General features: G+C 43.8%; 1 protein-coding gene across 1 annotated transcript; it reads right to left on the reverse strand.

Moving 5' to 3' along the window:
• Nucleotides 1-260: 260 nt before the first annotated feature.
• Nucleotides 261-13,367, reverse strand: FDX1 (ferredoxin 1). The gene is made up of 4 exons (XM_061628625.1): nucleotides 13,053-13,367; nucleotides 6,071-6,195; nucleotides 1,904-2,033; nucleotides 261-461 (listed from the first exon to the last, which is right to left on the reverse strand). Exons 1-4 carry the CDS (start codon nucleotides 13,208-13,210, stop codon nucleotides 350-352), a joined length of 525 nt encoding a protein of 174 aa, XP_061484609.1. The 5' UTR covers nucleotides 13,211-13,367; the 3' UTR covers nucleotides 261-349.
• Nucleotides 13,368-21,020: the final 7,653 nt, after the last annotated feature.

Raw genomic sequence — 21,020 nt, forward strand, 5'->3', positions numbered from 1 at the left:
CCTCAGCCCTGCATAAATAGCAGTTGGATTGCACCCTTATTGTACTGTTGGTGTAATCCTCTGTATGTCTATGGAGAAGTAAATCACATTAAATTAAATGGGACTTCCTCCTGGGTAAGTGAGCATGGGACTGTAGCCTGTGTGTCTATCATTCTACAGTTCCTTTCTAAGTATTCTCTAATTTTAGAATCCCAAAATATAAGGCTAACTTTGATAAAGTTAATCGTTAGAATCTAACATTGATAATCATAAAATGCATATTTGTGTATATTTTCTTATTTTATTAAAACATTTAGAAATAAGTTATTAAAAATTTTCTGTTCCCCCAAAATACCCTAAAGACTTTATTTTAATTCTTGCTCATATCTACAGATTGTCGAGCATCAGCAACAGCTTCAGGCACTCGAACAGTCATACCATTCATTGATTTCTTCAAGCAGATTTGACAACCCAGTCGAGATCTGCAGAGGACGAAAGAGAATGTTTGATTGAATCTGAACTCTTTTTAAACAGTTTGTAAAAACACATAGATGTGGCAACATTCTGTGAGAGGATGAGGTGGGGAGGGAAAAAGATAAATATTACTGTAAAAGTAAAAATTGGGGAATTTAATTCCCATGCTCAAACACCAAACTATAGAAAAAAATACACAGTGTAGACTATTCAATGCACCTCACATACATTTACTTGTTGTAATGTTTCTAACAACCTTCTAAGGTAGATCACTATTACCACCATATTGCAGCTAAGGATGAGAGAAGACACATTTCCTATGGTCAAGCTGTACATCTAAGACCCCATCAGCTACTGAGCTTAACTCTTCTTTTTCCTTTATTTTACCTTCTTAATAAGCATGCATGCCCACAAGAGAAGACTATCTGCCAAAAATGTTTCCTTGTCAAGGCACACTAAGAGAACCAGACAAGGAAAATGTTTTTGGCAGACAGTGAAAAACTGCATTCAAGACTGGAGAGAAACTCAGAAGTATGCTTTTGCTTTTTGGCCTATTAATTGTTTTGAATATAGTAGGGCTCTGCGTGACAGCGCTTCGCTAATGCGGTGGTCTCAGTTAGACACAATCAGACTAAAGCCCCACTCATATGGCACTTGTTCTGCTTTTACAGCGGTTTTCGGGAGTCATGCACCATTTTATCCAATGAGTTCTGCTTTTAGGCGGTTTTCACTTTTCGGCGGGGGTCTGGAACGTAACCCGCCGTATGAGTGGGGCCCTACTGTAGTTAATTCAAAATTGTAGAAGTCAAATCAGCTTCAAAGTCAGATCCAATCTTATAGGTAGAAGATTGCATCCTACAATGATACATATTAAGAGTAATCCAGAGGAAACATGACTGCTTTTATTAAGCAGAACTCAGAGACTTTGGGATGTCATGATTAACCATGGTGAAGGGAATGTGCCACAGCAAGCCTCAGGTCTATGCATTCCCTTCTTTCCCTGGCATCGTAGTGAGGAGAACAGAAGCTTTCACTTCCTTTCCCCCTGCTTAAAACTGTAGCCCTAAACGGTGGTCACTATCAACTATGGTTTGTTGAAACAAGCCAACTTCATAAGCCATGGTTTGAAGTTGGCTTGTTTCAAAGAAACCATTGTCAAGATTAACCACAGTTTGTTGGGTTCAGATGCGGAAGTTAATAAAAAACAGAAGTAAAAACTTCTTGTCTTCTTCTTGCAGCTGTGCTGGAAGAGGACCAGCGCATGAACCCGAGACTCAATGCAGCTTATTCCTGCCATGATTAACAAAGATTTATTGTGACATCTGAACCAGCTCAGAATGCTGTCACTTGTATGTAACAGATTTCATACATTTAGTTGAATCTAAACCGTGTCATTTCTAGAGTGATACAGTAACATTCTTTGGTAGATTTTAAGCTGGTTCCACCTCACCTGTCTGTCAGCCCATAGGCAAGGTCCAGCATATCCATTTCCTCATCAGTGATTGCATCTAGTTTTTCAAATATATGGTCTTCAAAGATCAAGTGACAGGTGGAACAGGCAAGTGTTCCTTCACATGCCCCTAAAGATAAACATAACAATTAGGTGAAGAAGGAGGCAGAGATTCAAGACTTCTGCATTAAATTCTACTGCCAATAAGGTGCTTTTTCTGGAAAACATGAGTTGGAAAACTTTCTGGACATTTTTAAACTGTCCTAAATTGATTACAATCTGATTTAGCATATTTTACTAATATTTAGTAAATAATACTAAACCAGTATGCCATGTAAAATTATCTCAAAACTTTTCCCGATATCCAAACATCCTGGAGCAGCAACGTCTGAACAATTAATATGGCCTCAATGTTATATTAAAAAAATGCCAAGCTTTAAATTACTTCTATAGGGATAAAAAATGAAACTTTTTGACTGGACGGTAATAGCATCCACTCCATTGCATTTAAGGAAAAAACGCAAGCACTGAAAACATACTAATTTCAGCACACTTAAGAACTGTGTGTAAGATAACGTTTGAAGCTAAGGTGAAAGTACTTGGAGCTGCCGGTAGTAAGCCAGCCCTTTCACACCTATGAAACCTGCTTACTTCCCCCTCCCCATTTTAACATCTGTGAACAGGGCAGTGACATTTTGTAAGGGACATCAATATGCTTTTCTAGATATAGTAAACTGAAAAAGTCCTATTAATATTCATGGAATGTGTCAGCCCATGGGTGTACAACAAATCCTTGTCTTCTGCATATACTTATTTTCCCCATCACCTTGGATGTTCATAATAGCTTAAAGAAATATTTACGATTAAAGTGGAGGGCAATATGTAGTTTAAACATGACAAGCAGGGGTGTAGCAACCTTATTTTTTGGGAGCAGGGTCCCGATGTCTCCAGAATCTTACAAGCCTATCAGCATGAAAGGGGAGCATGTTAGCCACTGAGAAGAGTCTTCTAACATGCTTCCTTGTCCTTTCCTGCTGATTGGAGCCAAACAGAGTGAAAGGAAGTAAGCCAGCTACTGAGAAGACCCTTCTCAACAGCTAACACTCTTCCCTTTCATGCTTATTGGCTTCTGGGGATGTCTGTTGTTGTGGGAGAAGGTACTAACAATGATCTCATTCTCAACGCAGCAGCAAAAACAGGAGGGGCTGTGGCTGTGAACTAACATGAAGGGACCCTGCACTTCTGAATTTGCCCTACACTACTGATGAAAAGTGGGACCTAAAACAAAAAGTTAGTTTGGAGTGCCTCCCCACCACTCCACAGCCCAAGATCCTCAGCATTCTGAAGCCATTAAGTTCCCATTGGGCTGTGTGTATGTGCTCACACCCTTGGGTTTGTTTCATAAAGTGTTTTGTATTTTTGCAAACCTTGGATTCCCCCAGCATATGGATACCTTCCTTTTGTTTCTCAGTGGTCTTGTCTGGCTACAATCATGGCACTGAGTTTGCTATTAGAGGGAATGTTTAAAGTAAATGTAAGGTGTGCTTGAAACGTGTAACATTAACTAAAATTCTAAACATTTCTAGAATTAGCTCATCAATCAGGGAGGGGCTGTGGCATCCCTGATTTCTTTCTCCCTATGTGGGTTAAAGGTATTGTATTAAATATTAATTGCAACAAGAATTAATAACCAAACATCAGGATAATTTCTGTGAGAGATGCATTTATGCCTCAGATAAGAATAACAGAATCACAGATTCTACTATTCTTATCTGAGGCATAAATGCATCTCTCACATGCATGAGCAAACAGAAATAAAGCCAAAACAATTAAAGATAAAAGGATGGTTGTGGACATTTTAACAACAGTGTAACCACTTTATTGAAAGAAAATTATACTAAAGAAAGGAAGGACTGCATGAAGCTAGCGAGTACCTTTAAGACTTTCAGGAGAGGCAAGCTATCTAAATCTGCAATGCCCCCTAGTGGCAAAATTAAATACAATATTAATCAGGAGCGTCATTTGCAGGCATTTTAACTGGCAACCATTTACAATAGTTAATGAGAATTTCCAACAGCAGCACTAGCTCCTTCCTAACTATCTAGATATTTATTTTGCTTCCCTGACCTAGTGGTTTAAAAAACTGAAAATGTCACTTATTAACAGGCTAAATAGGAAAATGGGAATCCTAGTCATACTGAAAACCATAAAAAATGTAAAATTCCTTTTTATCTTAAGTATTATAAACTCTGAATTTCAGTTGGGCTTTTGTCTGCTGATTGCTTTGAATATATCTATTGTTGTTTTATCGCTGATAAAAGGCAGTATAAAATGTTTTCAATAAATAAATTACAGAGCAATCCTAACCCCCCGATCGGCTGGCTGGGGGTTAGGATAGAGCTGATGTGCCTTTCCATCAGCAGAGGGGAGCTTAGCCAACACTATGCCCATGGATAGCTCCATAGGCATAGATCTACTGCCAGTGCCGTTGGGCCTCAAAATAGGGCATTCCAGAGGGGGGCAGAGGTAGCCTTGGATCCAGTTTGGCTTACTCTGCTGTGCAAACGAGGCCAATCCTCATTATGCATTTTCATCACATTTAAAGTTCAGGCTTGCATTTATTTCAATGCAGCCCTAACAATGTTAGCTATTACCATTCCCAACGGGACTGCAGGTAGGTCATTTGGTCCCATTGTTTTCAATGGGCATTCCTGTCATAAGCTAGTGTGATGTAGTAGACAGAGTGTTGGACTGGGACCTGGGAGACCAGGGTTCAAATCGCCGCTCAGCCATGAACCTCGTTGGGCAACCTTGCACCAGTCACTGTCTCTCAGCCTAACTCACCTCACAGGGTTGTTGTGAGAATAAAATTGGGAGGGGGCAAACCATATTTGTGTACCACCTTGAGCTCCTTCGGGGAAAGGTGGGATATACATTTAATAACAAAATAAATCTATTACATTTTTGAGGAGGCAGTGTGTGAAGGGCACTTGGGGGTGTGCCAGCAAGTTTGAGTTTACCAAGAAGGAGCACAGGATGGGTCAGAGGAGCAAAGGGACTTGTGTCCTCATGTTGAAGAAAGCAGCTGAATTAACTTTGCTGGCAGACAAGCTTGAATTCACTGGCAGGGAATTCACGAGGGCTGGTGTGGAAATTCCCTAGGTCTTTATATGTTAAAAATGCCCTGGTGGTTGATCTGTCACTTCATAATGGCAACATGTTAAGAATGCATTGTTAGGTGCTATACTGAAAGATCAGGACTGGGATGCCAGAAAGACAGACAATATGAACCAGAGTTAGGATAAAAGATGGAAAGCGGAGGGTTTGAAGCAGGAAAAAAAATGACACACCTGGATCCAATGGTGGAGGAAACACAGGAACATTAAACAAACAAAAAGGAAATGTAGTTAGTCGCTTTAAGAAGTAAAGCCACGGATCATAGTTTGCTTTTATCAGAATGGCTGGGCAGACAAGTGCATGAATTACTCTCAGGAGGTTAGAATACACCAGTAGCCCAGGGTCCCTCATAACTCAGTAGGTATCAGAAAAAGCAGGGTGTAAAGCAATTCCAAGAGAGTTTCCCTTGGATGGAGGTGAAAAGCTAAGCAGGGTTTCCATTTACTTTACCTAGCCACTGGGCTCAACCCATTAGGTTCTGGGTCAGACAGCGACTACCCCTCGGCACATAAAACATGAAATCTTTCTCTTCCTGAAACTGAAATTACCCTGACTCTATATTACTTGCATTTTAGATCTGTAGTAATAGGGAGCTTGAGAAAAGGGGAAACAGCATAGAAGATAGTGGAAAGCTATTATGTTGACTGATGCCTAATGGTCACAAGGCAACCCATTAAATATGGAAAACTCACCCAAACTGCAGAGTAGAGTAAAATTAGTCTAACTGGATTGTTGGGAAGGGTCATTTCTTCAGGAAAAGGTACCATTTACTCTGAGACCAATGTCAGATTAAAACCATCCCTGTTCCAGCATGCACTATATCAGCTCTATTTTAGTTTACTTTTAAAATTTCCTGGCTTTGTAGCAGGTTAATGCTCATGCCAAATCAGTAGGATCTGTCTGGATCCAACTTAATTTTGAAGTAAACAAAACAGAATTTCCCCCCTCTGAACTCATATTCTCCTGGTTAACAGGGAAGTAAGGACTTACCAAATCCATCTATGTCTAGATTGTTATCAACCACAACATCTAGAAGAGAGTCCCCAACTTTTCCTTTGGCTGTTAGCTTGTCACCATCACGATTTATAAAGTGCACAGTAACTTTATCTTCTGAGCTGAAAAAAAATTAAAGAAACCAGCATCTTTAACAGCCTTTAACTTATAGGTGTACCAGGGAATCAAAAGGACCGCGTAACATTTTCTGGAGATTAGTTAAGCAACATGACAACACAAAATCTGAATATTTCTGGACAGTACTATGAACCACTTTGGGGAGAAAATTAGTTGAATGTTAGAACGCTTCTGATAAATATGGATCTTTTTCTTTAATCCTTTAGGGTAGCTATAAAAGTCTTTAGTTTACTTAAAAGATCTAAAACATTTTTAGTTCTCTCAAATTTAGACTTTTAATATTTCAGAAGTTTCTTTAGCACTGATTGCTATCAGAATTACAGAATGCAACCTCTTTTTGTGATTCCTTTAAAGTACAATAATGATTTAACATGACTAAGCAGGTATACAACTTTTGTTTGGGGGGACATGAGTTATCTCCATGTTTTAATCATTTAAGGTTTGCCTGCTGAGCGAGTTCTCTGATTTTTAAAGCATTGTTTTAGCACTAAAGCTCATGCCATAATCTGAACATGCATATGGTTTCTCCCCTCTATGGATTCTTTGATGTTTAATATAGTTTATCCCTAGACTAAACCTCTTTCCACACCTCAAGAATGTACTGTATACTGTTTCTCCCATGTGAATTCTTTGATACAAGATTGTGGTTCAAACTGAAGATCTTTCCATGCTCTGAACATTTAAATGTTTGCTTGCTCACACAAAGGAAAGAGAAAAGCAACTGCGTGCATGGAAGCAAGGCTCATTCATATCTTGACTTAGTAACTGAGATATCGTGCAAATAAGAATGTCAGAAGATTCCTGCTGAATCAGTCCAAAGGCCCATCTAGTCCAGCATCCTGTTCTCATGGTGGCCAACTAGATGCTTATGGGAAGCCTGAAAGCAGGGCCTGAGCGCAACAGCACACTCCCCACACTCCCAGTAACTGGCATTCAGAGGCATACTGACTCCAACAGTGGGGCTAGAACACAGCCATCATAGCTAATAGCCAGCCTTTCCTCCATAAATTTGTCTAAACCTATTTTGAAGCCATCCAAAGTTGGTGGCCATAACTTCTTCTCATGGGTACAAATTCCATAGTTTCACTATGCATTGTTTTGTCTGTCCTGAATCTTCCAACATTCAATTTCATGGGATGTCCACGAGTTCTAGTGTTATAGAAGAAGGAAAAGGGGTTTTCCCTATCCATTTTCTCCACACAATGCATAATTTTATACACCTCTATATGGCCTCATCTGAGGTTATTGATATTTCATCTATAGTTTACTGTGTTCTTTGGAAAACCCAAATAAAGTAGTAATTAAGACAGTGCAAAGACTGGCCACATTTATATATACTGTGACCCTGTGTAGGTCCAATTCATACCCAAAGGGATCAGCAAGTATGAAGCAGGCCTGAGGAAGCACACACACCTGTACTGTACTGCTGTCCCTGTGAGAACTGGCTCTAGGATGGACTTACGGGCCTTTGACTGCCAAAGCACTGATACCCAGTAGTACTTACAAATAAAATTAGGAATTAGATAAATGCCCAGCTACCTGCAATAATTTTTTAATGGATGTCTCTTAAAACATTAATCATCCAAAGCTAGGAATGGAATTCTGCTTTAAATTATAGTATTTTATTGAAATTGTGCTTTATATTTTTATGTAAGCCAACTTGGGAGGGGTTTTGTTTGCCCTGAAAAGTAGCCTACAGATATTTTAAATAAATAAATGAAAGAATGCATATTTGGCTTTAAGAACAGTGAGGGATTATTATTATTATTTATGGGACATCTGAAGTTTTCTAGATGCTGTCACCAAGATCAAAACTGAGTCTAGTTCCTGCTCTCAGGCTCACAGTCTGACAGACGCAATACACAAGAGAAAAGGAATGGGGAGGGAGGAGTAAGGCAAGCACATTCAAGCACGAATCCCTAACAGCAGCAAACTCGTTTTCAGAGAGCTGACCCTTATGTAGACAAAATAGTACCATCCACACAAAACAGAAAGGTACCAGCACTTTAGTAAAAAAAGAAAGAAAAAGAAATCCAGGGGATGGGACAAAACCCCCAACAGCGGAATGAGGATTGAATAAGTTCTGTGGCAAGAAAATGTAGAGTGGTGCGAGGGGGGGGGATGGAATATACTGGAAGAGGGCATGGCTGGCTGGCACCCTGAGCAGAAGCACTCTGTACTACAACAGGCCCCACTTGTTTTTCATAAAAGTACAGTTCCTCCTACACCGATCCCTAGGCCTGGATCCTAAGATAAGTTACCTTTAAGAAGTTCATGGGCAGAAGTTTTTCTGTCCCCTCCTCCCCAAAGCAGCCCCTGATGTCCCATCACACTTCATTCAGAAGGGACTCCTGGCTCTGTGGTGAGACTTTTCAGGGGTCAGAGGTGGCTGCAGGGAGGAAAGAGGGGACAGGAAACTTTTCTTCTATGAACTTTGCTAAGTTATACAAGTAAAGTAAGTTATTCAAAACATCTTCATCCATTAGATTCTATGTAGGTGAACAACAAGTATAAAAAACCCACTGAAACATAAAATAAAACCACAATGACAACATGCAGCAACAAGTTTATGCAAGGGATTAAATAAATTAAAATGCCTGGGAAAATAGAAACCTTAAGCTGTTGTTGGAAAACTGTGATGTGGGCACCACCTTCTTCTCTTTCCTGAGAGCATTTAATAACCAAGGTGCCATCACTGAACAAGTCTCTTCTTTGTTGTTCAAATAAGGATGGCATTTGGAGATCTTCAGCAAAGATCTCAAAACACAGGCAGATTGGTACAGGAAAAAGCATTCCTTCAGGAATTTGCATCCCAAACAATTCAGTTCTTTAAAAACAAGTACCAACATCTTGAACTGGGCACAAAGAGAATAGGCAGCCAGTGCTGTACCTTCACAACTTGTGTAATACAAACAAATCTAACTGTTTCAGATAAGATTTTGGCATCCACATCCTGCTCTAGTTGAAGCTTCTCAAACATCCTCAAGGGCAGCCCCACATATAACACATTACAGTCATCCAAGCCATAGTACCAATACAACATAAAAATAAAGGTTTTAATTACTTTTAGTTACATTATTATTACAACTAAGAGTTATACCTGAGATTCAAGTACCTCAAAATGATAATACTAATAACTGAGATGCTGGGTTGCATCCAGCTGAGTCTTACTCACAAGAGACCCATTAAAAAAATGGCCATGTCCATTTGTCAGATACAACTAACAGTGATCAATAGCATCACATGGTTCTGCTTTTGCTGTACTATACTGCATCAGCATGCACATGGGGGAATCATACACTTCAGTACTTTCTATATAAACAAACCCATTGCACACAGAAAACTAACAAATTAGAGAGAAGACTAGCTGCAAACCTGGCATGCCAGCAGCCTATGTGCAGGAAATGTTAGGGTTGTGGTTGTTGTTGTTTTTTTAAAAAGGAAGACACTTTAAAACAAACATTTATTTGTTTTCTGAAAGTCCAGTGAGACCTACACTATGTGATACCGTTGATCATTCAGGTAGGCTCTAAAACAAAACAAAATTAAAAAGTAAGCATCATGAACTAGCATCAGAATAATTTTGAACAGCGATATTTAGATATCGATAATCTCGCTTTTAGAGTTCGCTTTTAGCCTCTTCCAGGGCTATTAATTTTATTTAAGATTTCTAACCTAATCTATTATCACCAAAGTGTTATTCTGGTTTGTATCAAAAGGACAAAAACTGGTTTTAAATTAACCATGATTGTCTCCACTGTAAAATTATTCAGCAGCATTGTATGGCATGATTTATTATGATGCTACTTTCAATTTTTATCAGTGCCTCTTCATTCCCTCTCCCGACCCCAGAAGACAACCACAAGCTATTCTCAGGAACAAGGATGCATACCATGAGACATAATCAGGGATGAAAGAATGACCTTATTTATCAGCAAAATTCAGTCAAGTATGTATTCATTTGATGGTTAGTTAACTTCCTGAATTTTTACAAAAGTAAAAACAATACAGAATTCCTACACATGCACATTCCTTCCAAGGGCCTTTTTGCTTGTCATGTGGTCCCTGGGATCCTACCTACAGGGTCGAAGTAGTGTGTCCAACACTATGGAACTCTCTTCCATTAGAAATCAGGCAGGCACTGTCCCTGCTAAAACTATTCTATTTCAGGAGGCTTTTGCATCATGAATGCTGTTCTGATGTTTTACTCTTGATGCTTCAATTGATATTTTGTGTCTTAAATTGTGTATGTTTTTATTCTATATAAGCCACTTTGAGACTTGGATGAGATGAAATTCAGGGAATAAAATTTTAAAACAAACAGAATCTCCCTGTATCAGCTGTTCACTTCTTCTTTTAGAGAGATACAGAGGGGCGGAATGCATGAACTTGTTCCCATCATCAGTCTCAGAGCTTGGAAAAGTTACTTTTTTGAACTACAACTCCCATCAGCCCAATCCAGTGGCCATGCTGGCTGAGACTGACGGGAGTTGTAGTTCAAGCATCTGGACCAGACAGAAGGGAAACCCCACATAGAGCACATCCCAGTAATCCAGTCTTAAGGTTACCAATGCAGGGGCTCCAGTAGTAAACTTGTCCCTATCCAAGAATGGTTGCAGCTGGAGTACCAACCAAAGCTTATGAAACGCACTCCTAGCCACCAGGCTGGCCGGCACTGTCACCGGGTCCCAGAGACAGGGGCCCATGGGGTGGTAAGCTTCTGCAGCTTGTCCTGGCTGTCCCTCTGTGGCTTGACTGGGCCGCCCATCCACCACTTCACATCATGCTGTAGTTCACACCACCACCTGTCTGTGGCCAAGCGAATTGCAGAATGACAACATTTGTAAACATTTATGTATTATGGAAGACAACCTGCAAGATGCGTAGAGTGTATTGGGTGGTATTAATGCAAAACCCTCTATCTTTAATGTAGTGAGTTGATAATTCTGTAGTTGAAGGTCAAGTAAGAGATCTTGCACTTAAATAAACAGGAACTCCCTGATTCTTCAAAGGATAGCATATTTTTATCTCTCAGAATCAGGATGATCCCATGTTGTGGGTGGGTGGTTCCCATATGTGGGAGACAGACCAGTTCCCGCCCTGGATGGGGTTGTATTCCCCCTGAATGAGTAGGTACATAGTTTGGGGGTACTCCTGGAACCATCTTTGTCAGTTGAGGCCTCATGACTTGTCATTCACGAGCCTACACTGCCCCAGACACACTGTGCAACAGTCCTTTCTCAAGTGTAAGTTTGTCAAATATACAAATATATCACACAAGGAATTGATTATTGCTGATCTTTTTGCAGAAGACCATGCCAACTCAGCTTGCGTCACCAAAACACGGTGGAGGGGTTGACCTTTCTCAAATGTGTCCTCTAGCCTTCATAGCACAGTACCAGTCTAGACTTCAGGGGTAGGGAGCAGAGGTAGCTTTGATCCTTAGGGATTTGATCCCCCTGAGTAGGTACCCTGTCCAACAGGTATCCAGGTTTTGGTGTTTATACCTGTGATGGAAACTTGAGGCAACATTGGAATTCTGTTGGTGAGCCATCCATTGCACTGTCCAGCAGCTTCCCTGCCTGGCTCCAGCCTCCACCCGCATGTCACCCTTGACAAAAAGAGGACAGCTGCTCTGACCACTACACCACAGTGTTATGGTTTTATATAGAACTCCAAGCAAAACAAAACACACACATGAACTGATCCTCACTTTTAATCCTCAACTCTCTTATGCATGGGTTTAACTGGAGACCTAAATAAAATTCTCTTTTTTTCTTACATCAGGGATGGGACACCTGGGGGGCTGCCAGATGCTGCTGGCTTCCAACTCCCCTCTGACTCAAGCAAGCAGAGTCAGCAATCAGGGATGATAAGAGCTGCAGTTCATTAACATCTGGAGGGCCACAGCTTCCCCACGCCTGTTTTAAACTCTTTCCTTCCTCTGGGGAGCTCTTAAGGCAGCACCTACAGTTTTTGCATCTCACCTTTTTATCCTAACAGCAACCCCGTCAGGTAGGTCAGACTAAGTGACAGAGAAGCGAACCAGAGAGCTTCAAGAAGCAGACTCCTTTCTCAGTGATGCTGCGCACACACCATACATTTAAAGTACACACAACCTCTCAAAGAATCCTGGAAACTGTAGTTTGCCCCCTCTCAGAGTTACCATTCTCATCACCCTTAACAAACACCCTTAACAATTCCCAGGATTATTGGCGAGTGCAGATATTTTATTTTATTTATTCGATTTATACCCCACCCTTCCTCCCTGTAGGATCCCAGGGTGGCTTTAAGTGTGCCTTAAATGTATGTCGTGCACCAGTAGCGTAGTGGCAAATTAAGAAGTGCAAGGTCCCTTTGTGATGGTCATAGTCACAGCCACACCCCTCCCCCCCTTTTTTTTGCTGCTGGCAAATTAGATCCCTTGCTAGTGCCTTCTCCCATGACAACAGACATCCCTAGGAGCCAATAAGCATGAAACGGAGAGAGTATTAGCTACTTGGAAGAGTCTTCTTAGTGGCTGACTCACCTCCTTTCACTCTGATTGGGTCCAATCAGCAAAAAAGGCCAAGTAAGCATGCTAGAAGTCGCTTCTCAATGGCTAACACACTCCTCTTTTACGCTGGTTGGCTCTTCGGAAACTGCAGACACAGAGACCCTGCTCCCAAAAACGTAACGCCGGTCTAAGACCCCCTGAGCCCATGGACCGCTACACCCCTGTTGTGTACCCAGAGTCATCCTAGCCCAAAGTTTACTCTCTCTGCTAAGAGCAGCGACTCCATGGGGAGAACGAAGAGGAAGGCACGTGGAAGGGAGGCTGGAGCACAGGCTTCCCACTTACCTGAGCCGTGCCAGGGCCGACGCGTGAAAGCGCCGAGTGGGGCCTAGGCTAGCAGCGCTGCCCCAGCCGCCACTGGTCCCGCGGGAAGCTGTGAGAAGCCGACAGTAGGAGGAGGCCGCAGCCCGGAGGAGAAGAGCGGCGGGGTTTGAGGTAGCCATGCTGTAAAGGTGAACAAGGACGGGATCTCCGTAGGTCGCGGTGACGGAAGCAGCTAGAACGACTTCCTTTTACTTTCCCTATCAGGGCCAACTAAAGTCCAAAGGCCGTCGCCTTACACAACCGGCACCAGCTGCGGCTATTCTCGTAGCCGCTCCGTTTACGCTGCTCGCCGGCTGCTTATAGAATGAGGCCCCACAGGCGCATAGCCGGTACTTTCCTAGCGTAGACGGCGGAGTAAGCCAGTTGCGTAAAAGAGGCCCCCGACTTCGCAATCGGCTGTTGTTCTCTCTTGCTTATTTGGCTTGCTTGACTCGCCGCCTGTGCCAGCTTCACCCTAGAATTCCCCTTTGCGCCAAGGAGACGGGGAGCATGCGACAATACTGACCTACCTTACAGGGTTGCTGTATGTGAAACCGGACACTCGAAGACTCATATGCATCTTTAGTGCGGTTGAATGGCTCCCAGTTTTTTTGGCTCCTGTAGGTTTCTTTAGGCTGTTGGGTCTTTTTTCTTTTCTCTCTCAAAAAGCCAGGAATGCCCAGGCCAGCCTTTAACAACCAAAGCTGGTATAAGGGCTTGTCCAGATGATGGCTTCCTGCTGGGCTGCTTCAATGCTGAACAGCTAAACCACAAGGTAGGTAAGAGTTCTGGAGCCTGCTGTAGTTTATGTAAAGGTGTGCAGTGTGCACAATGTGTGAACAAACCTTTTCATTACAGTAAAATAAACAATAAACTGAAAGTTGCTTTTCTGAACAGTTCGAGTCTGGCAAAGGGAAAACAAGCCTTTACAATGGAGTTTGACATGCCACCCTTTTTAATGGTGTACGTTCTGCCAGGTTGCCAGCTCACGTGATTGAGCTGAACAGAGTTAGGAACCAGAATAAGTTCCTCCCTGCCTGGTCCCACCCTAGAATGCCCTTTTTTTGGACTTACACTGGCCTCAGCTTTGGCTGAGACCTGACGCAACCAGGAGGAGGGACCTACCTTGGTGTATGTCTGGCTGAGTTGGGGCTGGGGACATATGTTGGCATAGCCCTGGCTGAGCTGGAGATCTGCCAGATGTTGGGTTTGGATTGCCCCTTAAATGGTTAAGATTTAACCATCCGGACTTTTCAGTATTTAACTGTTAAATACTGAAACCATAATAATTGCTGTGTAAAATCCCAGGGTATGGTCTGAAGGCACATAAGGCCAGCTCCCGCAGGGTCAGGTCTGATTGGTGCCTGGATGGGAGACCGCTTGGGAGCCGTATGTAAGCCCCCTTGGGTTTCATGAAAAGAAAGTCAGGATATAAATGTAATAAATAAATGTCTCATCCCTCCCAATTGGCTGTCTCATCCCTCCCAATTGGCTGTCTCATCCATCCTGGCAGTAGCACCTATCTCACCTGTGCAGCCTGGGGGCCCTCTTTAGTCCCAGGAACCTACATCTGTAGAGAGAGGGGTGAAAGCACTGTCTCAGGACATGTCAAGCTCCCTGTCCCCCCTGTCATTCTGAGGCCAGCTGAAGCCAGATCAAATGGGGGGGGCATGCACAATGATTAGTTAGTTTTTAAGGTGCCATATAGTTGACATTTTGGCTACAACAGGCTCTACAAAAGAAATTGTCAAAAGCCTAGTATGCAAGTGAGCAAACTGGGGCCTTCGGTCCAGTTTGTGTGGCCCATGGCCTAATTTCATGTGGGTGGCAATGAAGGGGAAATGGGAGGAAAGGAGGTAGCAGAGAGAGACTGATGGCTGGTGTCCATTGGGAATGGTGGGACAGAAGGCAGGGAGCCCCAGCAGTAGGTGGAGCTGGAGCCAATGACAGGCAGAGACAACAAATTTATTTTTTATTTTTATTTATTAAATTTTTATACCGCCCCACTAGCATAGCTCTCTGGGCGGTGAACAACAAAGCAATACAAGTATATACAATAAAATCCAATAAAACATACAGCAAAGTACAGAGAATGAAAGATCTAAAAAAAAAATTACAGCACAGTTTAAAACTAAATTAAGTTAGATTAAAAGCCCTAGAAAAGAGGAAGGTTTTAACCTGGCGCTGAAAAGATAGCAGCGTCGGCGCCAGGCGCACCTCATCGGGAAGACTATTCCACAGTTCGGGGGCCACCACAGAGAAGGCCGTAGTTCTTGTTACCACCCTCCGAGCCTCTCTGTGGGTCGGAGCTCGGAGGAGGGCCTTCGATGTAGAACGCAGTGTACGGGCAGGTTCATACTGGGAGAGGCGTTCCAACAGGTATTGTGGTCCCGCGCTGTATAAGGGTTTATAGGTCAAAACCAGCACTTTGAATCTGGCCCGGAAGCAAATTGGAAGCCAGTGCAAGCGGGCCAGAACAGGTGTTATGTGTTCGGACCGCTTGGTCCTTGTTATCAATCTGGCGGCCGCGTTTTGCACGAGCTGTAGCTTCCGAACTGTCTTCAGAGGCAGCCCTACGTAGAGCGCATTGCAGTAATCCAATCGCGAGGTTACCAGAGCATGTACCACTGATGTGAGGTCCTCCCTGCTCAGATAGGGACGTAGCTGGGCTACCAACCGAAGATGGTAGAACGCATTCCGTGCCACCGAGGCTACTTGAGCCTCCAGTGACAGGGAAGGATCTAAAAGAACTCCCAGACTACGAACCCGCTCCTTTAGGGGGAGTGTAACCCCGTCCAGGACAGGGTATATATCCACTGTCTGATCAGAGAAACCATGCACCAACAGCATCTCAGTCTTGTCTGGATTGAGTCTCAGTTTGTTAGTTCTCATCCAGTCCATTATCGAGGTCAGGCAACGGTTCAGCACATTGACAGCCTCACCTGAGGAAGATGAAAAGAAGAAGTAGAGTTGCGTGTCATCAGCGTACTGATGGCAACGCACTCCAAAACTCCTGATGACCGCACCCAACGGCTTCATGTAGATGTTAAAAAGCATGGGAGACAAGACCGACCCTTGCGGGACTCCACATTGGAGAACCCACGGTGTCGAGCAATGTTCCCCAAGCACTACCTTCTGGAGACGACCCGCCAAGTAGGAGCGGAACCACTGCCAGGCAGTGCCTCCAACTCCCAGCTCCGCGAGCCTCTCCAGAAGGATACCATGGTCAATGGTATCAAAAGCCGCTGAGAGATCAAGGAGAATCAACAGAGTTACACTCCCTCTGTCCCTCTCCCGACATAGGTCATCATACAGGGTGACCAAGGCAGTCTCAGTGCCAACACCAGGCCTGAAACCCGATTGAAATGGATCTAGATAATCGGTTTCATCCAACAGCGCCTGGAGCTGGCCAGCAACCACTCATTCCAAGATCTTGCCCAGGAATGGAACATGCGCTACTGGTCTGTAGCTGTTGAAATTATCTGGGTCCAAGGAAGGTTTTTTCAGAAGTGGTCTCACTGCCGCCTCTTTCAGAGGGCCAGGGACCACTCCCTCTAGTAAAGGGGTGTTTATCACCTCCCTGGCCCAACTAGCTGTTCCATCCCTGCTAGTTTTTATTAGCCAAGAGGGGCAAGGATCCAGTATCGAAGTGGTTGCACGTACCTGTCCAAGCACCTTGTCCACGTCCTCAAGCTAATTTTGTCCCCATCCTCCTCCCTGCCGAAGTTGTACAAGGGCAACATTGAGACTAAGGAAGAGGAAGCGGACAAGCAGAGTCACTCACTGGACTAGATGTAAGTGAGAAGGTGGGAGCTGCCTAAGAGCAGACTGAAGTTGGTGGGGCAGTATCCCATTGCCCTAATAGGCCAGTCTCCACTGGAGAGAGAGGAGTGGCCAAAAGAGGAAGGGGGTGATGCCACCCATATTTGGCTCTGACCCTGCCCCCTGACGCTATGCAGCCCCCACTGATTGTCCCCAGGGGAATGCAGCCCTCTGCAGAACAAAAGTTGCCCATCCTTGGCCTAGTGTCTTCTGCAGCTTTTCCCAACCCTTGGGTTCCCAGACGTTGCTGGACTACAATTCCCATCATTCCAGACCATTGGCCATGCTGGCTGAGGCTGATGGGAGTTGTAGTCCAACAACATCTGGGAACCCAACTGTTGGGAAAGGCTGTCCTAGTGGATTTGTATTCCTCCTGCTCAGCAGACATCTTCAATTAATTCTTCACCACAAGTCCAAGCTCCTTTTGTTTGCGAATCCCGGCTAATGTAGCACAAGATGTAATAATAAATTCATGGAGGACAGGGCTATCAATGGCTACTAGCCATGATGGCTGTGCTCTGCCACCCTAGTCAGAGGCAGCATGCTTCTGAAAACCAGTTGCCGGAAGCCTCAGGAGGGGAGAGTGTTCTTGCACTCGGGTCCTGCTTGCGGGCTTCCCCCAGGCACCTGGTAGGCCACTGTGAGAACAGGATGCTGGGCTAGATGGGCCACTGGCCTGATCCAGCAGGCTCTTCTTATGTTCTTATGTTAATAAGGTCTTGCACCATGCAAGACATTGAGAGAAAAGCTCCTTGTAATCGGATAGCAGACAAGTGGCATAAGTTTTGAAATCTGAATCATAAAAATTATATGACCTTGCAGTCCAGAAAGTGCATCTTTTTCCTTTTACTACCATGAAAGCATAGGCAGCCGTGCTGAGCCATTGGTAGTGGGGAATTCACAGGACTAGGGATGGAATGATCTGTCAATTTTAGCTCTCTCTGTTTCTTATTTTTCTAGTTGCAAATTCAGTTCTCCACAGTTCTGCAGCAATTTGCTGTTTGAAAAAAGAAAAAGAAATTATCCTCATGAAAATTCTTCAGGTGGGCTGGGGAAGGCACCTGCTTGAAACCCTGAGGTGCCATTGCTGCTCAGCAGTAGTGAACTAAATGGACATTTGGTCCAACTTTGAATAAGGCAGTTTCCTATGTTCATATGTGGCAGGATGTTAACCAAAACTAAAGGATGGGGGGAACAACAAGTAGGGGCTGTATAGTTGTTCCCCGAGTCTGCAGTTTATAACACTCATACGCTGGAATGCATCACATCCTACAAACTAACTTCCATATACTATATTCTTCAGAATGTTGAAGCTCATAATTTAAAAAGTATTTTTCTCCTGTTCTAGTACCAAAACTCATCTAGCAGATTGTGTTCTGAGTTTGGATATCTCGGTTAGTTTGAATGAATCTGTTGTTACGGTTTTGCTTGACTAATTCAAAGCAGTGAGCAGCAATGCAACAAAAGGGCTTCCCTTATGACCTGGGATCTCTCTGCAGCCTTGGGAATATAACACCCATCACACTGAGTTTGGAGGTAGAAGCAACTCCAGTTTGAACTGGGACAGAGAGCTGAGAGTTTCGCTGGAGTTAGTTGGACTGGAAGCAGCCAGGAAGATTGTGGGAGTCTGCAAGGTTGCTTTGGTGGGGGATCTAGCATTAAGAGGTTTGATTGCTTCCAACAACCTCTGCTGTATCACTGTAAATAGAAGTAGAGCCAATGTGATGAAGTGATCAACACTCTAATCATTGCCCTATGATCTGGGAGACCAGGGCTTGATTCCCCACTCGGCCCTGAATCCTAACTTACCTCACAGGGTTGCTATGAGGTTAAAACAGAGTGGGCGGGGGAAGCTATGTTGCCACTTTCAGCTGCTTGGAGGGAAGGCGGAATAGAAATGCTGTAATAAATAAATAAATTCTAAAGTGTTTAATGTTGTGGCTAGACTTCTCACTGCCCAGGAAGTGAAAAGCACTTTACTGTTTTTATCATTGATTGATTAGGCTGCCATCCTAACTCCCAATTTGTGCTGCTCGAGGTGTTTAGCTTTGGGTGGGTGTCCCCATCTGGTCCGCTGGCCTCCACTGAGACTCTTGCTACGGCCTTGAAAAGCGTGGCAGAGGAAATGGCTGTTGCTGCTAGCATTTGTCCCACTGGTGAGAAGGCCCCAAAACAGGGGTGTTGCAGGCTGGCCATGGATCCATCCACTCTCTGGAGAGGGGGCTGATCCAGGCTTCTCTGCTGTGCCAGCCTGGAGCAGAACAGTGAAAAAAAGAAACACCAGCATATTCCACCCTGACTGACAGAGGCTCACAGAGCTGCTGATGTGGCAGAGAATCTGCCACTCAGTGCCTCACTGGCCCCTCTCAGGATTACTCAGCCTGTCACATATAGCAGGCGCTCAAAGTTGCTTTCCACAATAGAAGGAATAAAGCCTCAAACTGGAAAAAAATGTTGTTGTTGTTATGTTCCTTCAAGTCGATTACGACTTATGGTGACCCTATGAATCAGTGACCTCCAAGAGCATCTGTTGTGAACCACCCTGTTCAGATCTTGTAAGTTCAGGTCTGTGCTTCCTTTGTAGAATCAGTCCATCTCTTACTTGGTTTTCCTCTTTTTCTACTCCCTTCTGTTTTTCCCAGCATTATTATCTTTTCTAGTGAATCATGTCTTCTCATTATGTGTCCAAAGTATGACATCTCAGTTTCATCATTTTAGCTTCTAGTGACAGTTCTGGTTTAATTTGTTCTAACACCCAATTATTTGTCTTTTTCACAGTCAGTGGTATGCGCAAAGCTCTCCTCCAACACCACATTTCAAATGAGTGGATTTTTCTCTTATCTGCTTTTTTCACTGTCCAACTTTCACATCCGTACATAGAAATCGGGAATACCATGGTCTGAGGGAAAAAAATACCGACAATAATATAGAAATTAATGCAAGAGATGAACAGATTATCCTCACTTTCATCAGTAACAGCAGAGTGGGAAGGCTGCCAGAAACCAACCAACCAACAAGGAACGCGTTTTCACTTCTTGGCAGTAGTAATCAAGGGAGTTGACCTGACAAATTTCCCTGGGAAAATATTGCCCAAAATTCCACAATTTTCTTGCCACTGCAGAGGAAGTCTGTAGTTGTATGGGATCCCCTGTTAAGGCGCCTAAAGGGCTGGTCGTGCACCTCTAAGAATTGTGGGCATTGGGATGTTCAATATGTCAGGATCCCAGCTGCACAGGGCAATACCGTTTAGCAGTTTGGGATCTTCACAGCCACTTAGGCTTCCGCAGGATATGGCTTTGGTTGCTGCTATGTGTGTGTGGGGGGGGAGGCGGCAAAGCAGGAGGTGAGACACACCTTTAAGAATGTTCATATTGCAGCAGTGGTTCAGCAAGGGGTTGAACCATTTCGCAACCTCCTAGGACCCAGACCAAGAGTGGGAAACCTGTGGCCCTCCAGACTCATGTTGTTGGTCTCCCATCATTCCCACCCAGAATGGTCAATGGTCAAGGATGATGGGAGGTATAATCCTGCAACATCTGGAGGGACACAGGTTCCCCCACTCCTGTCCTAGACAGATATGTCCTCTCCAACCCTTTGTGGAGTCCTGGATTTTTTATTCTTCTTTCAGAATCCTGCCCCATCTCCCCAATCAATCACAACTTGACTGCATAACTGGGCTGAGGCACTGCTTCCCTACAGCTGTCAGTGAATCTCCAGCCTGGTCTTTGAAGCATAGTCATTGTCTTTATATGGAAGCAGGGGGAAAGCATCACTGTATGGGAGGTTCTCTGCCTTGCACATCCATAAATCAGTGTGGCCCAGCTACATATAGAAACTGAAATACCTATCAAGACGCTTGGATCATCATCAGAGGCCTCCGTACAAATGAGCCAGTGTGGTGTAGTGATTAAGGTGTTGGACTATGACCTGGTAGACCAGGATTTGAATCCCCACATAGCCATGAAGCACACTGGGTGACCTTGGGCCAGTTACTGCCTCTCAGCCTCATGAAAACCCTATTCATAGGGTCGCCGTAGGTCGGAATCGACTTGAAGGCAGTACATTTACACAAATGCTCTCTCTGAAAGACATCTAGATGGTGGCAAAAAAAGAGGGCCTTTTCAGTGG

This window comes from Rhineura floridana, chromosome 5 (assembly GCF_030035675.1).
Source record: "Rhineura floridana isolate rRhiFlo1 chromosome 5, rRhiFlo1.hap2, whole genome shotgun sequence".
Taxonomy (NCBI): Eukaryota; Metazoa; Chordata; class Lepidosauria; order Squamata; family Rhineuridae; genus Rhineura; species Rhineura floridana.

Coding starts and splice junctions, on each gene's coding strand:
- FDX1 (XM_061628625.1), bottom strand. CDS start 13,210: ATGGCTACCTCAAACCCCGCCGCTCTTCTCCTCCGGGCTGCGGCCTCC. Junction 2,034..6,070: donor TCTAGACATAGATGGATTTG/GTAAGTCCTTAC, acceptor GTTTATCTTTAG/GGGCATGTGAAGGAACACTT. Junction 462..1,903: donor GCCTATGGGCTGACAGACAG/GTGAGGTGGAAC, acceptor CGTCCTCTGCAG/ATCTCGACTGGGTTGTCAAA.